Raw genomic sequence first — 17,448 nt, 5'->3', positions numbered from 1 at the left:
CTACTTTACAATTCATCCCTTTTTAAAAATCCCTGTAGGCTTTGTCGAAGCAGCTGTGTTTGCGTTTCTTTTTTGTGTTTGTACATTGCAGGACTCAGTAAAGTGCATCCTGGCACAGCTTTTCCTCTAGGGAGATTATAGATTCCCATGCTCATTAAATGCTTAAAGGACTATAATCAAATCAGGATCATAGTCTTCTGAAAACCCAGGAAAGCAACAGTAGTAGCACCAGCAGTAATTTAATGATCTATTCTATGCCGTAGAAAGACCAACACATGACAGTAGTTTGGTTACTTTTTACAGGAGTTACTTATTCTGTAAGATTTTAACACAGTTGCTCCTTTGTCTTTGATCAGTTTCTACAAGAAGCAGAGAGAACCTAAAAATTACAGCATACTGTAGTTACATTTTCACCATGCTGTTCAAGAACCCTGTGCATGTAACCAAAAGTATACCAGCTTGTCCAGTGCTATTCAGTCTTCCTCATTCAGCTTAATTTTGAGGGGAAGCGTGAAATTTACAAAAGGATATGTTCACAGCCATTCCCTGCTTCTCAGGATGTATGGGAAACTTTTGCTCCACATCCAAAGGAAAGTACTGAATTAGGGTGGAGATGTAGAGTTCAGTGGTTCTCAACATGTTCCATGCCCACTCTGAAATTTAAATCTGACACTATCCAAATAGTTCAAAATGTCTGTGGATTCTTCTGTATATTTTAAGCTAATATGGGAAACAAACAAGCCCCGCGGTAGGTAGGGATTAGAGCAGTAAAAAAAAAATTGTATCCTTAATGAAGTTTATCTTTGAGATTTAAAGTTGCACAACATTCATAATTTGCTGTGATAATTTTTTAATATAAAGTCCTGGAAATTAAACAACCTGTTACACATTTGCAATAAAGTAAAATTCCATGTGCAGCTTCACTACCAACATGTTTGTTTGTTTGTTTGTTTGTTTACAATCTCTTACCTGCACTTCATGACTAAAAGTAATACTAAAGGGGGCTAGAACAAGCTTCAAAGCAGAGACTTTATAAAAGAGTGAAATGAGTAAAATATAGCACAATAGAGAATCTCTTCAACAAAAGAATCTGGAAATATCCCAGAATAAATATATTTGTTCTATTTTTGAGCTCCTCAAGGCAACCGAGTCTTCCATTCTCCATCTGGAAGCTGGTCTCTGTTCAATGAAGGACCAGAGTGCCTATCCTTGCCATTAGTTTGTGGGGATAAGTTAAGAGTTTGCTCCCCTGAAGAATTTATCTGACAGAATGTCTGGTTTAAATTATCATTTTAACTATGTAATGTATTCTGTTTTATGTATTTTTTTTTGTAATGGCTTCAGTAACACAAATAATAGTTGATGTAAATGTTGCTGAACTCCAACTCAATGAGCCACAGCCAATCTGCTCAATGATCAGGGTGGATGGGAGGTGCAGTCTAAGCAACATCCAGAGGGCCATCAGTTCCCAGTTCATGGTCTACAGCAGGCATCCCCAAACTTCGGCCCTCCAGATGTTTTAGACTACAATTCCCATCATCCCTGACCACTGGTCCTCTTAGCTAGGGATCATGGGAGTTGTAGGCCAAAACATCTGGAGGGCCGCAGTTCGGAGATGCCTGGTCTACAGTGATGAAGTGGTTCTCCAGGAATTCAGACAGCTTCTATATGACATCTGCTCAAACTTCTATTTTAGACAGGGGTCGGCAAGGTTTACCTCAGCTGGGCTGGTTCACTCCAGTGGAGAACCCTCTGTAGGCCAGATTGCTCGCACATGTGAGCATGCATGCCCACGATTTCCGGCATCTGCGGCTGTGCAGATGAAATTTCTGGCATCTGCACATGTGCAGACGAGATTTCTAGTGCCATGGAAGCGAGTCCCCGCGCCGCGCTGTGCCGGTTTAGTGCAGCGCGCAGGGACTCGCTGAGCGGGCAGCTTGGTTTGGGGGTGGCCTGTGGCCCCCGTGAGCTGCTTGTGGCCCGTGGGTCTTAGGTTGCCCTGATTTTAGATGTCTAGACTGCCTATAACATGGAGACATCTATATTACCTTGTAAATAGGGGTATATATGCCTATCATAATGGTGCTGTGTTGCACACTCTTGTTGCCATCTCTACATGCTGGCCTGTGTTTAATGGCAGAGGAGCCAATGAAAATGTGGTAACCCTGAATCCATTTCTCTGTGTGGTAAACTGGTGCAAGCAAACCTTCCATATGGAGACAGCCACTATGAAGAAGGGTTTAAAATGGCCATTTGTGCATTTGAGTATTTCTTAAGTTTGTAAGCCTTAAGTCCACAGACCTTAGGAAATCCTGAGCTAAATTTAGTGACATGCTTACTATCCAGTCATCATTGTTCCTTATTTGCTGATTTTTCAGTTTACCAAGTTGTCTCTAGATGCCTTCCATGGCTAGGTTTTGTGAAATTAAGAAGTAGAAATGATACACTAATCACCGTTAAGTCCTTAAATGAAGGTTATTTCTTATCCCAATTCCAACAATTGAAAAGTAAAACACTTATTTCTTTAGGTGGAAGCACTTTGTATCCATCCACATATTAATAAAACTTTAATACAACATCTGGAAGCATTCAAAATATCCCTGGGCATGCTGAGGTTTTTAATCTATTATTTCCTAAAGCTTACCTCAGCTCAAGGAAGTTTGATGGGGCCTTTGGAGAACTCATAAATATCTTTTTGAAAAGAATTATAATGAGAATAGTAATCATCATCATCACCATGACTCATCACCGAGTAACAAGAGCCACTCCTTCCCTTCGGGTAAAACTCACTGCCTTGACAGTGTTGCTACTCTACAAATGCTCATATCAAGGAATGAAGAGCCAAGAATAGGCTCAAACTTGCCTTTTCTGGATGGCTGCACTGAGAAATGACAATTAGGTAAATCCACTGGTTCTCTGCTGTAAGAGCCAAACCAGGCCTGATTTGTGTGTTTAAACCTGGATCAGCCGCAGTTCATTAGAAAGACTGAAAGGCTTCGTTTGAACAGCAAAAGGGGTGCATGGGTGAGGAGCACAAAACTTCCTCTTCCTTGCAGGATGTAGCTTACCTTCCTTCAGCTTCTTTCAACAAGTGTCTTTCCCCGCCCCTCCCCAAAAGGTTCACTTTCTAGTATTAAAGCCCGGCCAAGGGTAATATGCTTTTATGGCTGCAGGGTGGCAAGGCATGAACAAGGGGATTGATTCAGGACCCCTTGTTTCCCTCATCTTTTGCTGATCAAACCACCCCCACTGCATTTACTATGGGTGCAGGTTGGAGCAGAGATTGGACACCATCACATCTATTTTACCTAACTGAGATCTAGTATTCCCAAATTATATTTTTTTATTTCATTTATATCCTACCCTTCCTCCCTGAGAACCCCAGAGTGGCAAACACTAAAGCGATAACAGAAAGGAATTAAAAATAAATTAAGCCCCATTTAAAACATCTTAAAATAAGGATTTTAAAACTGTAAAACAGTCACATACCCTTACAGGTAATAATTTCAAGGTTGCTGAGATCTTCCAGTCATCAAATGCCTTGGAGACTCCAGTATTGCCCTACCCCCTCCATGCCGGCCTGAAGCTTGCTAACTAATTCCTCTTCCCTCCATTGGAAACAATCAGAGCAGGCCATAACTGTGGCTAGTCCACACCTCTCACCCTGGGCAGCAGAAGCCAGCAGGGTTTGGAAGGGGCAGACAGGCCACAACTTTACACCATTCTCCACCCACATTAATGCAATTTATTCCTGTTAAATAATTTCTTTCAGAATGCTGAGTTTCCAGCAACACCCTATGTGAGAGGAGACACTAGTTCCGGTTCAGTCTCTGTCCAAGAAACAGTAAGTGCCAAGCAACTTTTAAAATCGATTTTCTCTATTGTGTGTTGATTTTTCATCTCAGCAAATGTAATAAGTGCTTCTAAAATGACCTTAAGTTCTTCAACACTTGTTTTAGGAATATATTGGCTCTATTTAAAACAAGATTACTCAGATTATCAATTGCATATAAAATGGACTTATGAAAACAGTGGTGTACACTTTTAAGTATTTCTTCAGAATCAGTTACATTGGATGGATAGGAGCCATTGTGTGCAAAAGGAGACAGCTCTACTACAACTCCCCTTCCACAAACCCCATTCTCCTGCAAAAGGAACAAAATTGTTGAATGTCACCCATTGGATATAACAAATTCTGTAATGCTCAGCTATTCATCAAGTGAGCAAACCAGCAAACTTTTTTTTTGTCACCAAGCTTCTGGATTCTCTTCTTCAAAACAATGAACTGATGTTAGGCATTATATTCTAATAACTCCAGTGACAGAGAGCGCATGTATAGTGTTCCTTTATTATTATGCATTCCATTGAACCTTTTGTCAAATTTTCATTTTTACCATAGGTGCCCTGTAAGGTTTTCTAGCTATTGCTGAAGATTTATTAATATTTGCAACAGAGATTAGGTAACATCATATATTTTGCAATTATTTAATGTAATGACATCCTGCCTTTTGGAAAGATTTTTTTTTGGGGGGGGGGAATCCCCACAAGTACTATGTCATAAGTTCCACCTTCATTGTTTTTTGCTATCTAGTTTCCTCTAACAATACAGATGTTCTCGGTAGTGGCAAAGGGTTATCCGTGAGCAAGAACAGTTCTGTCTTCCCACAGCCACTCATGAGGAACCATCACATAATGGCTGCTTTTTATTACACCATTGGTGAGATTGCACACTTCACCCAAAGAAGCCTGTTATTGCAATGCCATCAAGAAGTCACCTAAATAAAAATGGGTTTGTGGTGATGTCCCCAGGGCCGGTGCTAGGGTTTTTTGTGCCCTATGCGAGATCACCTTCTGCCCCCCCTTTAAATAAATAAATAAATAAACTAAAAATAGAAAAATGAAAAATAAAAAAATAAAAAGTAGGGGAAAAGTAGGGGAAAAAACAGTTGAGAGGTGCAGGGAGGTGGTCCCAGGCTCCCGCGCGCCTCCGGAGCTTCGCACAGGAGCACAAGCCTGGGGCCACCTTGCTGCACCTGTCAGCTGTAGCCTGAAGAGCAGCTTCAGGCCGCTCTCCGGAGGCACACACGCGCCTCAGGATAGCGGCCTGAAGCCGCTCTACAGCTGAGAGGCGCAGCGAGGTGGCCTCAGGCTCGTGCTCCCACGCGCCTCTGGAGCTTCACACGGGGAGCACGAGCCTGGGGCCGCCTCCACTGCACCTGTCAGCTGTAGAGCGGCTTCAGGCCACTCTCCGGAGGCACGCGCGTGCCTCTGGAGAGCGGCCTGAAGCCTCTCAGCACCGGCTGGCCGGCGCCCTAGGCAGCTGCCTAGGTCGCCTGCATGGACGCGCCGGTCCTGGATGTCCCAACACTGGGCTTCTCTACATGGAAAAGGCATTTTTGATAAGATCTAATGCAGTGTAAAAATATCCAACATGCCATGGCAATTCATTTGTGAACTGATCTAAATGCAAGCTTGCAGTGACATGGTCAAAGTTTTTTGGGGTTTTCTGTTTTGAGTTGCTGCACGTAAGTGGATTATTAAACACACACAGTTTCCGTGCATTATGATTTAAGGATGCCCACAGCACAAAGTAGCTTGTCGTGTGCAGCAGCCTTTAAAAATGCAGATCAAATGGATTTGAGCTAAACTCATCAGAATGCACCACCATATAGGCGACTTTGCCAAAATAAGTCTTTTACCTAATTTTTGCAATTGTTTTATGTAACCATAACCATCTTTACAGCAAGATCAGTAAACTGTGTAAGTAAATAATATGAAGTGTTGTACTGAGCAATATCTAACTTTTACCATTTAATTATTATTTTTAAAAGTCATCTAAAGTGTAGTAGAAAAGTCATCGATGCAGCATTTCCCGAAATGTTCCGAAAGAGTTTCTTTCTAGCAAAACTGCCCCATATCTCAAGTGTTCGTTCCAATATGTTATTTTGTACCGCCAGGCAGACGAGCTCACAAATAAAGTGGGCTATGAGAGTAGTACAACAATTCTAAGAAAGTAAATGTATCAAACTTTATTTGCTTATAGAACCAGCAGCTGCTGTTGTTTTTTTTAAAGATAATCTTGGTGCCTTTGAATGTTCTTAACTCTTTCTTGAATCCCACAACCCCTTTATCTTCCTTCTCCTGCTGTGTTCCCACCAGCCCCAAAACCTGAGACAGCCTCAGCTCTCACCCAAGTGTAGCTTTGGTTACAGCAATTTTTCTATTAGAGGAAGTGAATGTTGGTGTTTCGTCTCTGTGGTGCATTTATGATAAAGCTGTGGTGGTCTTATCTCTTTCTTAGGTAGTGGCTCTTTATGACTACACAGCGCATCGATCAGATGAGCTAACCATCCATTGCAGTGACATTATCCAAGTGTTATACAAAGATAATGATAACTGGTGGTTTGGCAGTCTGGCGAATGGACAGCAAGGCTATTTTCCAGCCAATTATGTGGTTGGCGAAAGTACGTATAATGCTTCTCCCTAGTATTTTTCTGCTTGTGGGGCCTTAACTGATTATCAAAGATTTGTTTCTGTGCTGATGTGTTCAGCATACATCTGATATATTAAAATAATTAAAGTAGGATTAAATGTGAAATTTGAACAAGCATGCACTAGTCTGACCAACAAACAAGAAAGTGATGAGCTACCACACACTGAGACTACCTTAACTACCTTATATTGTTCACTCTAACCTCGTTGTAGAATGTTGTTAGAGTGAACATGGTTTCAAGGCAGAGAGTTGCCCTGTCTTGCTGACTGCCATCACCTTCTAACGGAAGATGTTGAAGCTGCTATCTTAAATGTTTAAAGCATGCACTCTGCTGAACATTTGGTTTTGTCTAAAAATTGAGGTCAGAATATATGCTCTGTTTTTTAAAAAAAATCAGGGATAACAAGCACTATTTTAAAAGGCATTCTCCCCCCCCCTTTATATTGTGAAGGAAGGAATGCCTTTTCACATGGGAGGAGATGTCTGATACAATGGGTGAAAGTCACCTATGGAGCCCTGTCAGTGGAAGCCTTCTGCCAGGACTTTCACTTATGCAACAGGGCCCCCCCCCCCAAAAAAAACAGCAACTCTGGAGAGATCAGGAGAACCTCCAGAATGGGGGAGGGGGAGAGCAGGGGGGGTTGTTCTGTTTTACATGATGAAATGTTTGCAAAGACTGAACCTTCATAATAGCATGACATTGAATTTCACCCATCGTGCATGCATTAGCTAAAAACTAACTCAATATAGTTTTAGCCCATATGGAAGTTTAATCAAAACTAAAATCATATGATTAAGGTTTTTTTAATTAAGCAAAGGTTCTCAAAGAGGATAACCACAAGTGCATTCAAGGGCATAATCCCATGTCTATTAGTGTCTTTTTCCTTACAAAAGTGTCCATACTACTGAGAACTGTACCCATTGATATTAGAATTAGTCTCCACACCAGAGGGCACCCTATGCAAAAGTCCATCTATTGAATCCCCATTTTTTATTATTTCCAATAACTGCTATTCATATACCTCTAAATGTTTGGTATCTATATGATGAACTCATGAACGGATGGAACTGAGGCATATGGTAAATGTATAGCAGTGAGCGAAGGCAGTTGGCCATTCATTTTCTCTGTGTTTTGTAGTCTCCCTTCCAAATGTTGCAGTATTGATTATGTACAGAGATGGAGAGTACAGATGTATGGAGAGAGACAGCAGGCACTTCTTTCTGTATCATATGCAACAGCCAGGGAAGTACTACAAAAATCAATAGTCTTGAGTTATTGAAATGGGTATGTTGAATAAAGATGGAGAAGCTGACCCCAAAATGCTGTAGATCAAGTTAGAGTATCTCTTTAGTGCCATGTTAGTCATAATTAATTACTTATGATTCATTTTCAGCACAATATGAAGAACAACTATCTTCAGGTTTGGCCGAAGATGCTACTCCTCTTCTTTTCAGTGAACTGGGAGAATCAGCATCACCAGCTATGCCTGGGGTAACTGTTTGCAGAAAAGGGCATATGGCATAATTATGCAAGATGGGATTGCATTTACCATTTCTTGTGATAACAGGTTAATTGCCAAGTGCTTCCAGCATATGTTAATTTTAATGCATGGACTTGCATGAATTCAGCATTTCTCAAACAGTGGAAGCCTGGAGGTTTTTATGCCTACAAAATACAATCCGTACATGTTGGGAAACATTTCATTTGGCAGAAAGAGAGAGGTGAAATTTAACTAAGTTAAATTGTTGCTACAAATTGTTTAGCTTGATTTAGCAGTAAACATATCCAGAAATGCTAATACAGTGGTACCTCGGGTTAAGAACTTAATTTGTTCTGGAGGTCCGTTCTTAACCTGAAACCGTTCTTAACCTGAGGTACCAATTTAGCTGACAGGGCCTCCCGCTGCCGCCGCATGATTTCTGTTCTCATCCTGAAGCAAAGTTCTTAACCCGAGGTACCGGTACTATTTCTGGGTTAGCGGAATCTGTAACCTGAAGCGTCTGTAACCTGAAGTGTCTGTAACCCGAGGTACCAATGTAAAGTGAAGATTCCAAATGGTTTATATTCCTTTCTAATTGCAGCTTCATGATAGATGGTTGTTATGTCAATCAGGAGTATGTTACATTCGGGATCCAGAGCCCTGTGCAGTGAGTGCCTAGTGCAAGGACTGTGCACCGGAATCTTTGGTGGGCATAAACATTTGCCATTGGAAGAACTGATTTAAGTTAGACATAACTGGGGCAACTTCAATAAACACCAGCTGCTCAGGAAGATGGAACCATATAATTGTGCTCACCAGTTGTTCATTTATTTATTTTAGAGTCAACACACTTAAAAGTTCAGATTTTTTTCTAGATAAATTTGTGTGTGCATGTGCACTTAAAGATTTTGTATTAATTAGCTATCCTACATCAGCAAAAAGAAAAAATTGTACCTTTAAAGCCCTAAATGGCCTCGGTCCAGTATACCTGAAGGAGCGTCTCCACCTCCATCATTCTGCCCGGACACTGAGGTCCAGCACCGAGGGCCTTCTGGCGGTTCCCTCGTTGCGAGAAGCCAAGTTGCAGGGATCCAGGCAGAGGGCCTTCTCGGTGGTGGCGCCTACCCTGTGGAACCCCCTCCCAACAGATGTCAAAAAGGAAGACAACTACCAGACTTTTAGAAGACATCTGAAGGCAGCCCTGTTCAGGGAGGCTTTTAATGTTTAGTAGATTATTGTGTTTTATTCTTCTGTTGGAGGCCGCCCAGAGTGGCTGGGGAGACCCGGCCAGATGGGCGGGGTATAAATAATAAATTGTTATTATATTATTATTATTACTCAAGAATTCACATGGCAGGTCATATCAAATGTTACCCTAACCTGAATTCTGAGAGTAACTTCAATCAAATATTTAGCACTGTATTTTACAGAGATCAAGCAGAATCATTAACATGGCTAAAAATGAACATATATGTTTGTGTGCAGCCATAACTCAAAGCCCATAGAATCCCACAGTGAGCTGCACCTGCCCACAACCCCACTTCCACACCAGCTGGCAACTTAGGGGCGATTTGAAACCTGGAGGAGTTTTTGAAACCTGGAGGAGTTTGTGAAGCACATGAGAAGCTGCTGTTTAAAAAACACACAAACAAATTCGAAAGTCTCATGGCCACACCTAAAGAAGCTCTCTGGATTGTGTAGTGTTTCATAAGGGTATTTCATAATGGCAGTTTTGATACAGCATGGACAGCGGTTTTGCCGTTATTTTCTGAAATTTCCATATAAATAGATACAGATAAAGACAGATATATATGGAGTCTAATGAACGCATGAGAGGTACAATTTTGCAGTTGCACCATTTCAAAATATCCACACCATCATATGTCAGAAAATGCAAAGTAAAAGTAAAAAGTATTCACTGCATACATATCCCATTAATAGTTTTGTTTGAGCCTAAATCTCTTAAGTCCAGCATCAGATTCATTGAGCCACACTTGTTCATTTTCCACTATATTTATATGGAATGAGATAGTTAGAAACCATGCAAGTTGTCTGCCTTTGGTGTCATAGAGAACAAACGTTGGCTCCCTCGGTGCTGCACCCCAAAGTCGCCTTTGACTGGACTTAACTGTCCAGGGCTCATTTACCTCCTTACCTATTACGATAGAGCAAAATTACCATTATAATAATAGCACTATTAGCATTTCTGTTTCTAACTAACTATTAAAGGCAAATTACAATAAAGACAAACACAATAATATATAAAAGGACTTAAGCTAAAGAAAGTAGCAGGATTTTTTTAACAACTTAAAGGTTGTACTCTGCAAAAAAAAAAAGTATAAATCTGTCTGCTCTACCTATCTGAAACCAAAGGGCACTGGGGACCAGGGCCTCCCTTGAGAGACTCACCAGATATTGGGTGCTACAACTAGAAAGGATTTGTCTTGCTACTGAACCACCATATTTCTGATGGCAGAGGGATAGACAAAGTGGTTGGGCAGGCTCAAATGGAGGCGACAATCCTTTAAAAATTCCAGTCCTAAACTAGATTCTGATGTTACTAGATCTAATTTTGGATCTAGACAATAGTGATCTGTAATTGATCTCCATCATAGCACTAAGATAGAATATGTAGGTGCTCATTACATTGAACATACCCTGTTGTTTTTTAAAAAACAATACTACTGTACAACAGTAACATTTGGAAATGGTATGTGGCAGTTTGTATGCTTATTAATCTCTGGCTTTAACTACCATATTTTTAAAATCTTCTGACATTGAATTTAGCTGATATTTTAAAATAATCAATGCACACGAGTAATTTTGGGATTTTTACAAATCTCCCCTCTGAGTGAAAACTGATGTCAATAGTCATTACATTGTCAATAACATTTAAAAACAAATGCAGTCCCCGTTGAAGACTCATTCAAGCACAGATTCATTACTTGTGTGTGAGAATGTATGTGTATGTTTTTGCTAAACACACCTGAACATTTCAAGGGGGTTTAAAAGCTGTGGAACTGTTTCCTCCTTTTAAACCACAAAGGGTGAGAATTTCATGGGTGAGGGATCTTCTTTCTGAAGCGAGGTATATTCTACCCTCATTCAGGAAGCCCGTGGGTTTTTTGTCATACACGTGTTGACCCCGTTTTCTTCTCTCCCCCCCCCTTTCTCCTTTACTGATTAATGTTTTCCTATTTTGCAGATATCAGCATACTTCAATAAGTCAGGAGACCAAAGATTTATTTCAGAGAATGACACAGACTACCTGACTACACAGTAAGCAACCATTTGTGCAAAGCAGCCTGCTTAGTTTGTTCCATTGCTTAGAAGTAGTTTTTTTTAAAAAAAAAGTAGTGATTTTAATGCAGCTCTTGAAACTAAATGGTTCAGAGAAGTTAAAGAAAATTTAAACAATGGTTTGTATCACAATTGACAGTCATATTCCAAATGTTCTAAGAAATTTATTGTGTCATTAATCCATTACGGTGTGTTTCCTTTCTTTGGATGAACTACTGATAAAAGATTTGATCCACACATTCAACAGCTTTGTTAGATGCACTATGTAGAAACCAGAATATGGGAGGCTACTGCAGGAATCAGCGCAATATGCCTTACAACAAAAGTTCTTAAGTTTAGGCTAAAAGAATACTAAAAGAATACTAAGCAGAACAGAGCCAATCTACAATACTACACAGGAGGATAAGGAGATGGGGAAAGAGGGAAACTTGAGGGCAAGGGATCATTGAGCACTCAGTCACAATCCAGCATCCACTTACACTGGTAGTTTCTTTCCTGAAATGCTCACTGATTTCTTGCCCTCTACATTTTTTCCCTACTCCGCTGCTAGTTAGTAATGCTGGGCAAACTAGGATATGCAGATCTTTGTAGTATACTAACAAGGTTAAATTGCACTGTCTAGGCTACTATGGGGTTTTACCAATCAGAGTTGCATCTGTGAATTCTTGATCTTTTCCTCTGAAAATATGAAAATTATTCTCTTAGCATCTCCCTCCCTGGATTTCTTCTGAAAGATCAACCAACAAATTGTCAAAGGGTTAGTTCAAAGTGTTCACCCACTTTCAGCGTACTTGTCTTGAGGATCAATGTTTCCTTTAGACACAGTTTTGGTGTGTCCCAGCATCATGAGATCAGCCCACAGCAGCCTCAGAAATGGAATCTAAAGGCCAGTGCTTGGGAAGAAGCACAGTCTAAATAGTTGTAGTCTGACAAATTTCTAACACTTTTATTCTACTTTCCCCATAGGAGTGGAAAGAGGAAGACAAAGAAGAAAGGCATACAAATGGAGCAGGCGGAAGCCACAGAATGCAAGGGTAATGCAATTGACAACTTTCCATCTAATGATGTTGAGGATGAACCTAAGAAAAGCATGATGAAGAAGAGGAAGAAAAGAGCTGTCAAAACTGCAAGTTCAAGTGGAACTTCAAATGATGCTTTCCAGCTGGACTCTCCCAAAGCATAGTCTCCATTTTGTTTTTGGATGCTGATTTCATGGATAAAAAGTAGTATGAAAAAACATTCCACTGTTTATCATGGAATGATGGTATCATGTTTATCATGGTGTGCTGAGCCCAAGGAGAAGAACATGTACTGAATGTTCCACTGAAACGCATATGAGTTAAAGCACCAAGTATGACTTCAGTATTTCATTTTTGCAAATAGAAAACACTTTGAAATATCTCAATATTTCTCAATTGAAATATCTTCAACACCATTGAAATAATCAGTTTTTGTTGGGCCTATTCATGTCAAGATAAAGTGGTCCGAGAATAGTTTGTTTAAAATTTTAAAAAGCACTTTCATGGGTAAAGTCAAAAGAACTGTTTACCGAGGAATAGCCTTTGCAACAGTCTCACATACTGATGTGCATCTGCAAATGAGAGTGAATAATCATATGAGTAAATCCCAGCTACCATCACTACGGGATGCAACAGACAAATTTTTGTATATTGATATTTAAAATAAAAGTTTTAATGTATATTATTAATGCACATTAATATTAATAGTATTAAAACAATGCAATAGCAATACAATAGGTTTTGCAGAATTCTGTTTTTGTTATACTCAAAGCATTGCCAAATTCGTTTTCTACTTTGTCCTGAAAACCTGTTTTGCATCAATATGTGGGTGGGATATATTTTTGTGTCATATTATGTTTATGCTCAGGTGTAACTGTTTTTAAATTAAAAGGCATTAAGTTGTGAAGGAATTATTCATGATGATTTCCGGTGACTTTATTTATGGTCCTCTTGTGTATGTTGACTGCGGATGTCCAGGTTATTTATACCATGTTAGGAAATTCTGCCCCCTTCCTTTCTGAAGCAATAAATAACATAAAATTAGAAAACCCTTTTTTTAGTAGTCATGGCATTTGATTCCATTAAAAAGAAAGAAGTGAGAATAACCATGTTGACTACTGATGTGTAAAATAACATCCAGATGCAAAGGATTAAATACTATATACATACAGTATTCCTGTGTATGTTTAGCAGGCACAGAAACACATAAACATGTTTATCTACTTAAAACTCAGTTTCCTCCTTCAAACAACTCTTGTAAAAATGTAGTTTGTACAGTAGAACATTGCAGTAACCCAGGCTGGATGTAACTAGGTCAGGGGTACCAATGTGGTGCCCTCCAGACAATTATTGGAGTACAATTCCCATCATCCTTGACAATTGGCCGTGGGAGTTTGAGTCCAACAACATATGGAGGATGCCATGTTAGCTTTTCCATGTTGGTTATAAATAGGTGAGGCCAGATATACTCCCTCCAATTAGGATTTTAGTTTAGGAGTGAGCCAAAGCTGATACAAGGGTCAGAACATCTCTATCCACATCAGCAGATTCATCAGCCAACAGCATCTGCATCTTACCCAGATTGCTTTTCCATTTATTTGTCCTCATCTACACCACAAGTGCCACCAGACACTAATTCAGGGTTTCCACAGCTTCCATAGAATCAAGAGTATGGAAACGAGCTATGTGTGATCAGAATACCAGTGACACTTCAGCACAAACTTCTGCATGAATTCCCCCAGCTGTTTCATTATAGGCATTGAAGTGCATGTGGGACAAGGTGAAACCCTCTGACACCCAGTAAACCAAATGCCATGGGATAGAGGACTAGTCCTCCTCCTACAAGGAACAACCTTCCTGATCAAGTTTGCAGATGACACCAAATTGGGAGGGGTGGCTAATACCCCAGAGGACAGGATCACACTTCAAAATGACCTTAACAGATTAGACAACTGGGCCAAAGCAAACAAGATGAATTTTAACAGGGAGAAATGTAAAGTACTATACTTGGGCAAAAAAAATGAAAGGCACAAATACAGGATGGGTGACACCTGGCTTGATAGCAGTACATGTGAAAAGGATCTAGGAGTCTTGGTAGACCACAAACTTGACATGAGTCAACAGTGTGATGCAGCAGCTAAAAAAGCCAATGGAATTCTCGGCTGCATCAATAGGAGTATAGCATCTAGATCAGGCATCCCCAAACTGCGGCCCTCCAGATGTTTTGGCCTATAACTCCCATGATACCTAGCTAGGAGGACCAGTGGTCGGGGATGATGGGAATTATAGCCCAAAACATCTGGAGGGCCGAAGTTTGGGGATGCCTGATCTAGATCAAGGGAAGTAATAGTACCACTGTATTCTGCTCTGGTCAGACCTCACCTGGAGTACTGTGTCCAGTTGTGGGCACCACAGTTCAAGAAGGATACTGAAAAGCTGGAACGTGTCCAGAGGAGGGCAACCAAAATGGTCAAAGGCCTGGAAACGATGCCTTATGAGGAACTGCTTAGGGAGCTGGGTATGTTTAGCCTGGAGAAGAGAAGGTTAAGGGGTGATATGATAGCCATGTTCAAATATATAAAAGGGTGTCATATAGAGGAGGGAGAAAGGTTGTTTTCTGCTGCTCTAGAGAAGCGGACATGGAGCAATGGATTCAAACTACAAGAAAGAAGATTCCACTAAACATTAGGAAAAACTTCCTGACAGTAAGAGCTGTTCGGCAATGGAATTTGCTGCCAAGGAGTGTGGTGGAGTCTCCTTCTTTGGAGGTCTTTAAGCAGAGGCTTAACAGCCATCTTTCAGGAATGCTTTGATGGTATTTCCTGCTTGTCAGGGGGTTGGAGTGGATGGCCCCTGTGGTCTCTTCCAACTCTGATTCTACATTGAGGAACCAATGCCACCATAAAACAATACTCCCAGCCCAACCTTGGGAAGGTTTTGGTAGTACTGAATGCTGTTTAGGGGTCCATAAGTAACAATGGGGTCACACATCTACTAGGGTGAGCAGGGTCCGCCCCCCGCCCCCCCGTTTTGGAATCAGGTTGGAATATAGAGTGGAATGGATCTAGTTAATTGGTTTCATCCTGTTAAGCTGTAGTTTAATACATGAAATTGAGATGCCACTGAATGCATATAACATGCATTTCTTAGAATACCAGATGTTTGTAAAAGACTGGGGGCTGTCATTTGTTCAAGTCAAGTTTAGAGGACTGAAGTCACAATAGCTTGTTCCCTTGTGTACTGTAACATTGCATTTCAGACTCCTCTGCATGCTTAATATTCTAGGTCTCTAGAGTTGCTGGTGGTGATGTTCTCATTTCATTTCTCTTTTTTTCCTTTACACAAAATCTCTCGTCATCTTCAGGTTTTGAAAGTAAATAGTCTAGCGTGCCATCATGCTATGTATCGGAGAGAGCTGAGCAGTAGCCAAGATCTGGATGCTCGTTTGGAAGGCATTGTTAACTATTAATTTGACATTGTGGACACTGAAGACAGAAATAACACTTCACATAAACACCATACTGATGTGGCTGTAATCAAAGGCACAGCACCTCCTTTCATGCTAGCAAACTGGGACTCCAATTATGTTCACTGCTCTGAAGCTGAATAGAGCTGCTTTGCCACACTTTCCAAATTGAGAGTGGAGATGCAGCAGCAGTCTCTTCTAAGGCACTGTTCCAAATAACAATTAAGGAGAGAAATCAGATAAAAGGCCCAACATGAAGATTTATGGAGCTGAAAACATTCTCTTTAAAACAGTGTTGTTGCTATTGTCATTACAAACAAAAGCATAGGTTTTATTTGCATTCCCCTTCCTTTCCACACATGGGAGTTAAAGTTTTCTACTGCTTTGCATTCTTAGGTGCGGAATTAATAGCTATCCGCCTTTCTTTGTTAAGCAAAGTGCACAGATATGTATTCAACAAAATGGTGCACAAGTGATTTTCTAATGCCTAGCATTAATATCTAATCTCTCTCAATATGAATAAGTATCAGCACATCACAAAACTATTTTGCATTTTGCATCATTATTCTCTTTGCAGAATTCTAACCATCAAACCATACAAAATCTTCTGTTACCTTTTCAGAGAGGATTTCCCCCAATAAAAATTATATGTAGTGGGGGGTGTCTTTTGTTCAAGGATGTGGAGAAAAGTTCATTTATGGATCTGAAAAGTGTTCATTGGTGGAATGGGTTTCTCCCTGTCAACAGGGAGTGTGTATGTGGTGAGGGTGGAATCAACTGAGTAGATTGATATTGGAACTGAATCCGAGAATCTCTTTGGTTGCAACTTTGGTTGCAACAGCTTCTGCCCTCACCTGTTGAAGCTTGAAGCACAAATGCCTATCTGAATGTGGTCTTTATCTGCACCCTGCAGCATGTTGTGCAACTGCACACATGCACACATACATGCTAAATTCTTAAGAATTGGGTCGTTGTATTTTCTCAAACTTGGCTTCATCTTAATTGGTACCACTTCAATTCTGCACAATTTCTTAGCTGCCACTCAAAATCTTCCTCCCTCCACCCTTAATAGGAACATCCACATATGTGGAAGACACATTTCTAGTTGCCACCTCATATCCCATCTGGATCACATATAAGAAAATTGTTCTATTTATTGGAAGCTCACTTGGATACTTTTATAAAATGGTTCTGTTGAAAGAAAAAATGTTTTATTCCAAAGCAAACGCCTTTGTGTTGTTGTTTTATTGCGGTTGCAAAGTTAATTGAAAAATAATAATAATTTGGCATTGCATGATTTATTGGGCAAAACTTTCCTGGCTGGAGAGGGTTTCCTAAAAAGTCTCCATATAACTCAAGTTATATTACAAGAATTAATTTTGAAGTGAAGAAGGCTAAGCTATATGGGCACAACACCAACCAGGAAGTTTCAAACATGAGTTCTATTAAAACAATGGAGCTCTGGAAGAACCTGCTGCAAGCTTTTGTGCATTTAGGGGATTTAGATACTGGGCATGATCTGTCGTCGGTTTTCCTTTACTTTAAGTTATAGCCCATCTTTTTGAAAAATCAAAATAGCTTTTAAAGTCTGTTTGCTCCTCGTTTAACATGTATAAATAGTTCAGCAGAGGCACAGTGAACAGCATACAGACAAACCATTGAAAGGAAAAGAAGATGACACAAGTTGCC

General features: G+C 40.3%; 1 protein-coding gene across 3 annotated transcripts in view; it reads left to right on the top strand.

The window, feature by feature from the left end:
• AHI1 (Abelson helper integration site 1) overlaps positions 1 to 13,209 on the top strand; it is a 62,766-nt gene extending 49,557 nt beyond the window's left edge. For all 3 annotated transcript variants that reach the window (XM_035108917.3, XM_035108912.3, XM_088667261.1), the window contains exons 21-25: positions 3,773 to 3,844; positions 6,302 to 6,464; positions 7,888 to 7,985; positions 11,180 to 11,253; positions 12,241 to 13,209. In XM_035108917.3, coding sequence (XP_034964808.1) covers positions 3,773 to 3,844; positions 6,302 to 6,464; positions 7,888 to 7,985; positions 11,180 to 11,253; positions 12,241 to 12,457 — 624 coding nt within the window. In that variant the 3' untranslated portion in view covers positions 12,458 to 13,209. The remainder of the gene's footprint in view (positions 1 to 3,772; positions 3,845 to 6,301; positions 6,465 to 7,887; positions 7,986 to 11,179; positions 11,254 to 12,240) is intronic.
• The last annotated feature ends 4,239 nt before the right edge of the window (positions 13,210 to 17,448 follow it).

The sequence above is a fragment of the Zootoca vivipara genome, chromosome 3 (genome assembly GCF_965207765.1).
Source record: "Zootoca vivipara chromosome 3, rZooViv2.hap1.1, whole genome shotgun sequence".
Classification (NCBI taxonomy): domain Eukaryota; kingdom Metazoa; phylum Chordata; class Lepidosauria; order Squamata; family Lacertidae; genus Zootoca; species Zootoca vivipara.
Note: the sequence above shows the minus strand (reverse complement) of the source record. Positions and strands in the feature narration are given on the sequence as shown.